At 44.6% G+C, this 7,400-nt stretch overlaps 1 protein-coding gene across 1 annotated transcript; it reads left to right on the top strand.

Moving 5' to 3' along the window:
* The first annotated feature begins 436 nt into the window (after positions 1 to 436).
* si:ch211-117k10.3 (Krueppel-like factor 15) lies at positions 437 to 6,565 on the top strand. Its single transcript, XM_020632748.3, has 3 exons — positions 437 to 607; positions 2,165 to 3,360; positions 4,713 to 6,565. Exons 2-3 carry the CDS (start codon positions 2,234 to 2,236, stop codon positions 4,879 to 4,881), a joined length of 1,296 nt encoding a protein of 431 aa, XP_020488404.2. The 5' UTR covers positions 437 to 607; positions 2,165 to 2,233; the 3' UTR covers positions 4,882 to 6,565.
* Positions 6,566 to 7,400: the final 835 nt, after the last annotated feature.

The raw sequence follows: 7,400 nt of genomic DNA, 5'->3' as shown, positions 1-7,400 counted from the left end.
ATTAAAACTTTAAAAAAGGGGATTGATAGAGATATTAAATATGCCTCAAAGATGAAACCCACCTCAACTAACGGGAAATGTACAAAAGGGGAGGGCAAAACGAGAATAAGCCAAAGAAGAAAACAGAAGCAGGTGGTGATCCAGACAACAACAAAAGAATCCAGAGATTTCCTCTCAGACAGACAAACAAACAATTTTATGTAAATTCGACAAACATTGATGTTTGAACTACTTTCTCAACTCATCTTCAGTAGGCCACATTGTGTATCCTGTTAAATCGTGGTTAAAGCGATCCCTCCATCAACACATGGCAGTCAGAATTTATCGAGCGGCAGCCAATAGGAGCGCTCTTTTTAGGGCGAGCCTCCGAAGCGCTCGGCCAATCAGATCGGCAGAAAGGGACCCGTGCCTCCGAGTTGTGCAGCGCCGCGGTCACGTGATGCTAAGGGGGAGAAAAAAAAAATGCCAACATGGACCCGTGGCAAGGACGGGATGTGAGTGTGCTGCGACAATAACACGACGGAAAAAAAGGAAAAACACGAAGGATTAGAAATCCCATCGACGCTGCTGCTTTTTCTTCAGCGAGCCTCCTCGATAACTAAACACGGTAGGTCGAGCCAAATGTCCGGGAAACCTCCTGCGCGGATTCTCCGGAGTCACGGAGGAGTATAAATAGACATTTTTTTTTTTTTTTTTTGACCCAGCTGAACTTGAGACCCGTGAATTCCTATAGAGGAGCTGTTGTATTCATGCGGATTACCATGTGATCGATCGTTCCTGCTGAACAAACGCGGTCAGAGCGCCGTTTTTTTGTGTCCGCTCTGACAGCCCGATCGTCGGCTCTCCATACGGGTATGGGCGCGTCAGTGCGGGCCGTGTTTACCCCAAGCCGCCTTGTTCGTGCACTGTGTGGAGTATGAGGCCCTGCTGCAACATGTGCCTGATCGTCTGACAGCAGCGATACGCATCCTTTACATGAGCGGAAAGGAAGTTTCACTGGAAGATTATCTGTTTGGACTCAGGTTTCAGATCTGACCTCTGCAGACCTCAAACGAGCCCTAGGAACTCTGCTGAGTTTACTAAGTGAAGATTAACTTTTTAATCAAGCCCAAACTAAAGTTGCCTCCTCATTTTCTATTTAATTTTTTAAATTCTAAATATCCTAAAACACTGGGGCATTGAGTATAATATAAAATAAAACAGAATGTTTTCAGTTTTAACATTTTTTTTAATAAGTTTTCTTTTTGCTGTTTTCAATTAAAATATATGGCAATGCTTTGCACATCCTCACCTTCTGTTTTTTCAAGGAACATTTTACACAACAACCCAAACTCATTGAATTTGGGGTCCATCTAAACATATTTGCAGAAGTTAGGCTGTAAGCGCTTTGCCCAATGAAAAAGCTTCTCTGCAGCTGAGGAGAGCAAGAAAAACCAACAGAGCAAAACTGGCTAAATGGGCCTCTGTCCACGGGTTCCTTGATGGGGCTGGTTCCCATCTGTGAACATGTTTTTGGTATTCTCATGGCAAATTATTTGATAATTTACAGTACTGAAATGAAATACAGTACAAAAAACAACTCATGACATTAATATAAGTAATGACTCGCACACATGTGGCACTTAAAAAAGTGAAAAGTAGTATTTATTCAAAGCTTTTAAAACCTGAAAAAAGTAGTTGTTGGACTCTGATGTGGTTAGCCAATCGTAATGCTGATTGCTCCTGTCCAATCCTAAATGTTGAAGTGTCCTTGAGCAAGACACTGAACCCTATCTCTCCCTTAAGGTGCCAAATGCCAATCATGTGATGTAAACTATCATGACATTGGGAGTGTGGAAGGGTTGGGCAGTAGGACTTTAATGTTGTATTAAAGTGGAGTTATGTCATAAAAAGTACATACAGTGTTTTTATTCTTAGGTTTTTGTCATCCAAATTAAGAAAATAAAGCGTTATTGAGTTTCTTTTCTTACGTTCATTAAGTTTATTGTATTACATTTACAGCAGCCCACACTGAATCAAAATAGGTCTCTAAGAATTCTGCATGTGCAATGATGCAGACGACGGATGCTGTTCTCTCGCAATGGGGGGAAAATAGGTTTTTATTTTCATGCCCTGCTTTTTATAACTCGGTAATAAAAATCCTCTTTCGATGCTTTTCCTGCAGGTTTTTGTGATCCTGCTTCTGGATAGAGTTTCCACCACATCCTCTCCTCTGCGTCGGGGGCCTGGATCAATGGTGTCTCTCGGCAGCAGAACGCTCAGCTTGGAGAATGACCTGTTCAGGGACGGCAGCCTGTTCTCCCTCGGACTGGGAGACGGCGCCTGCAGCGAGGGGGGCAGTTCAGCCTCCTGCGACAGCCCCGAGGCAGGGCAGCAGGGGGCTGCGCACGTCTGCAGTCCTGGAGAGGAGGAGGAGGAGGAGGAGGAGGAGGAGGAAGACGACGAGGAGGATGAAGACGAGCAAGACGGGATGCGTCTGCTTATTTTCCTAGGGGAGGAACCGGAGAGTCAGGAGCCTAAGCTGCCAGAATTCCCGTTCCATCCCTCGTCTCCGTTCTCCCCGACCCTGGAAGACATAGAGGAGTTCTTGAGGGAAAAGATGGAACTTGTGAAAGAGGGGCTGCTTGCCCCAAAAGAGGAGGCCTGCCCCCAACCATGTAGTAACACCACCTCCTCAACTTTCCCCCCAGCTGCTTCCTCAGAGTCCGGCACTGACCTAGAGACTCGAGCCTGTCGCTCCACGTCAAACCCAGACGCTCCTAAAAAGGAGCAGAGCAGGCCCGACCCGGCTGACCCTAACCCTCCTCCCCGAGTTAACCCATCACCCTCAACCTCACCTTCACCCTCCACCTCAACCCCGCCGATGCTCCTCGGCAGTCCGCTGGTGCTCCAGCTCCAGCCGCTCCCTTTGACCCAGCCGCAGACCCCAGCAGGCTCCCCCCCTGGGGCCCAGAGTGGCATTTGGCTCACGCACCTGGTGATGGGCCTGCAGGGTGCAACAGGACAAAACGTCACCCTGCTGTCCCCGCAGGTTTCCTCCTCCTCCCCCACCACCCTGTTCGCACTAAACAGCCTAGATGGCAAGCCAGTTGACCAGAAGTACGTGAAGATCGCCCCTCTGCCCATCACTATGAGGACTCTAGAGATCACAGGTTTGACAGCGGTCGGAGGACAGGGCGGCGGTGTGTTTAAGGCCGCGCCCCCCCGGGTGACGAGAGTGCCGCCCACAGAGAGGGTCCACAAGTGCTCGCACCCAGGCTGCGGGAAGATGTACACCAAAAGCAGCCACCTGAAAGCTCACTTCCGTCGGCACACAGGAGAGAAGCCCTACACGTGTAACTGGCCGGATTGTGGGTGGAGGTACGTGTCACCTTTTGATCACTGTGTCAGGTTTAATTCTACTTGCGATTGCGTTTAATGCGATCGGCTGAAATTTGGGAGAAGGGTTGCTTTTGAATGTTCCAGGAAGTCTAGTATGATGAGTAACAACAGATCAGAGTGTTTGAAGAGTTATGTCATCGCAAAATGTGTCACGGTGGCTTATTGTGCTATGAGGAAATATTAAACCTCTCTGCATCATAGAGACAATTATCTCTAAAGTTGCATCTACCTGGAATGTAGATGCACAGTGACCAAGCCCTGTCCTGAATGATGTAGCTCTTGAGGAATTAAGTATTTTGGGGGAACAGTAACAAAAGGTTGATTATAATTAGATTTTCTGCTTCGTGCTAACTGACCAGTAACATTATCTGAAGCAATTAACCGCTCCAAAATGATTCATTTAAACGAGGGCTGCTAAAAAAAAAAAAGTCCCGCCTCTGACACAGCAAATAGCCAATCAGAGGATTGGATTTTAGGGCGTGCAGTCAGATTTCTGGGGCGACCTTGGCTGCCCCCCCCCCCTGACTCCGCCCCAGACTCCTCGATGTATTCACATGTAGGTGAAACAGATTTTAAAAAAAAAAAGAAAAAAGAAAAAGAGGAGCTGTCTGTGCAGATGCAATGAGAAATATTTTGTATCAATGATTCAGCAAAAAAAAGACAAATAGTAACGACAGTAATAGATCTACGTTTTCAAAGCTTCCCTAATGCTAGCTTACTGATCTACTGACATTATCCAGATCAACCGGGCTGCATAGTAGACAGAAATTAAAACTAGAACTAGGAGATTAGTAACAGAAGTCTAATATTGATTTTTCTTTTCACTCGAAATAAATATTGAATTTCAGAATTTGTTCTCTTTTGTGTGGCCCTTTATTTACAGATAGGACAGAGGATACAGTCAGAAATTGGAGAGAGAGAGAGAGAGAGAGAGAGAGAGAGAGAGGAATGTCATGCGGAAAAGGAGCAACAGGTCGGATTTGAACCCGGGCCGTCCCGGGAAAAATAGCACATGAGCGGTCACATGTTTATCGCTAAAATAGAAATGGAGTCATCTAGCGATTAGTCATCCCCTTGTTTTTAAAGTGCCAGTTTAATAAGAATTAAAGGGATCCCATTCGTCGAAACAACACCACTGTTGGTTTGATGATGGTGAGGGCATGAAATCCTAATCTGAAGGGTTAATCCCTATGAAAACCTGATTAATTTATCTGAACAGCATATACAGTTTTTAAACATGTGAGAGGGACTAAATCTTTGTCTTCATCACTTCATAGATAAGTTATCCCGTGTGCAGTCTCCCTTTGACTCTGTGTTTCTTTACTCCTCAGGTTCTCCCGATCTGATGAGCTGTCTCGTCACCGTCGCTCGCACTCTGGCGTCAAGCCGTACGAGTGCTCACTGTGCGAGAAAAAGTTTGCCCGTAGCGACCACTTATCCAAACACACCAAGGTCCACCGCAGCTCCCGGCCCAGCAGGATAATCAGAGCCACTGTGTGACCCCCTTCAGCTGGTCTAAACTCTGCCCTGCACCGCACCAACCCAGCACAGCCAGCCCTACCTGACCTGGTTCTCGGTTTTGACCGGGGTTGGGGTGGGGGGGGATCCCTCAGGACTTTTGATGCTTCATAAGCAAAAACTTTCAGAAGAATCTTGAGCTGGCTGGTTTTGCCTACTCACAGTTTCCTTCCCTTCCCTTCCTCCCTGCTGTTTATCTTTTCACTGCTCCTTATGAGCAACTCCTCCTGATTCTGATTGAACTGCCGACTCAGGAGGAGCTCAGATGAAAGTGGACTTCCTAGCCTTCAAGTATAGCATACAGATACAATAAGGACACGCAACATTGGCCCCTTTTTGCAATCACTGCTTGCCTTCTGTTCCTGTTACCAAGCTACCAGGTGCTGTTAGAAGTAGGTTGGTAAACAGTGACAGGAGTAGGGAGCTCAATCATTTCCTGTCTCATTTTCCCTTCTTCGTCAAAGCCAAAATTCAGGGTCCACACTTGGGAAGCTTCCTAACATTTTTCTACCTTACTAAATTGAATATTTAGTCTACTTAGTGTAAAATCGATGCTCTGTGTGCTACTCATCAGGCTTCCAATGCACATCATAACGAAGTACTTAAGGCAGCGGGATGAATGCTTTTAGAGTGACAGTGCTCTCTAAATGATCAGTAGGACTCTTTAAATAAGTAGACATTGTCTTTGTCAGACATAACTTGGAGCTTAGCTCACAATTTGGCCACACCGATGATAGGAGTTTACGATGTTTTTGCATCCAATCCTGGCCTTTATTGCAATCGTCCAATCCTAAAGCCCACCCTATTTTGACACATACACTATGCCTTCTCTCAGCCCCAGTATGACCTAATGTGTATAGATGCCTTTTGTCCATATCATAGAACCTCTCTTGACCCTACTGGTATCTTGGTTATGACTGCTCTTATTTAACTGTGGTTCTGAGGTAGGGGGTTGCCAAACCAGAAATCCCTGTTCTGGACATGTGAGAGCATGGAAAAACGACACCCTTTGGTGCGTGACAGTTTATAAGCTCCTTTGTTCCCTGAAATTCTCTTGAAATCATTGTGCAGCCGACTTATGTGGCCTAGGAAACGTCTCGGTCTATATGTTACATGTGATCTGGAATGGTGCAGAAGTGATGTAAAAAAAACAAACACTGCTCCCTGTTATTTACGGTAGCGATTACTGTAAAACTTTTTTTTGTTTGTTTGTTATAGCAGCGAGAAAAGCTAATAGGTTTAAACAGCTGGCGAGGCAGCTTAACATTTATTCTATCATCTGTATTAGTGTATTTAATATGATGTGTACTTAACATAACGTACAGGAATAACATGTACAGCTTGTAGCCTTTATATAAATGTTCTTTTTTTTTTTGTATCAAAGAGGATCTTCCATCAGTGCATTAAGCTATAAAGTCGTGTTTTCTGGAGAGGTTTCTGGGTCTCGTTATGTGAGTTTGATTGTAGCGTGATCAATCTGTGGAATGTCAGGCTGAATATGGTCTGGGATTTGCGGTCCCACTCTATCCATTCACAAACCGTTAAGCTGAGTCTGCTGCTTTTCAAGTGCACTTGTGTTGGTGGAGAGTCAGAAACAGTCATAGTGCTCTTATGGCAGTTCCATGAAATATAGTGGAACCACCCAAAAAAAAAAAAAAAAAAAGAATCATCACTTTAACTAAGGAAGGTTAGTGTGCACCGCGACGTACAGTTGCTCTTATTATTTCTTCTTTGATCTCGACACTATGGTGCCTGTAAATGTACCAGTGCTTCACATAAAGACACTGTATGCTAACGCTTCATATCATGGATTGTCGCTGTTTTACCGGCAGACACTTTTAAACTACGACGTCGGTGATAAAACTCGAAAGCAGATCTCTTCTGTATGTAGCAGTTCACACCTTTTTACACAGCAATCTTCCACATATCATTGCCAACAGCATAATGGATTCATTAAACTTCTCTCCATTTAAAACAACCAATGCTTAATAATGTACAAACCCGTTCGAAGCAGACAGATTGGCAGACGTGTTTATCTGTCTGAACTGTTGCTGTCTTTGTGTCTGAGCCTCCCCAGGCTGCTTCTACTGACCTACATCCAGACCTGTATTCCCTAATCATCGTCATCATCATCCAATTCTCTCTCTCTCTCTCTCTGTTGAAACCATGCGTGTGTTTATGGTTGAACACAGGCTGTATTTTTTTTTTTTTTTGAATACCAGAAATGCTATTTTCCTATTTGCAAAAATAAAAATGAAAAAAAAAAAATGTAATGATTGTTTTCTTTGTTGTTCTTTGAACTATTCTGTCTGAAAACAACTGTGGGAGTTGTAGTAATCACGTGGTTCACACGCCCAGTGTTGGAAATGTATCAGTTGCAGTATTGTGACAAGGATCCTTATTACCCACACTACCAATCTGACATAACACGATAATAATCTTACAGAGAGGAAAGATATGGTCATGTTTTGTCACCTAGCACTAAATGTTTGTCTCAAATG

The sequence above is a fragment of the Labrus bergylta genome, chromosome 5, assembly GCF_963930695.1.
Source record: "Labrus bergylta chromosome 5, fLabBer1.1, whole genome shotgun sequence".
Classification (NCBI taxonomy): Eukaryota; Metazoa; Chordata; class Actinopteri; order Labriformes; family Labridae; genus Labrus; species Labrus bergylta.
This window is presented reverse-complemented; position numbering and strand designations above follow the sequence as displayed.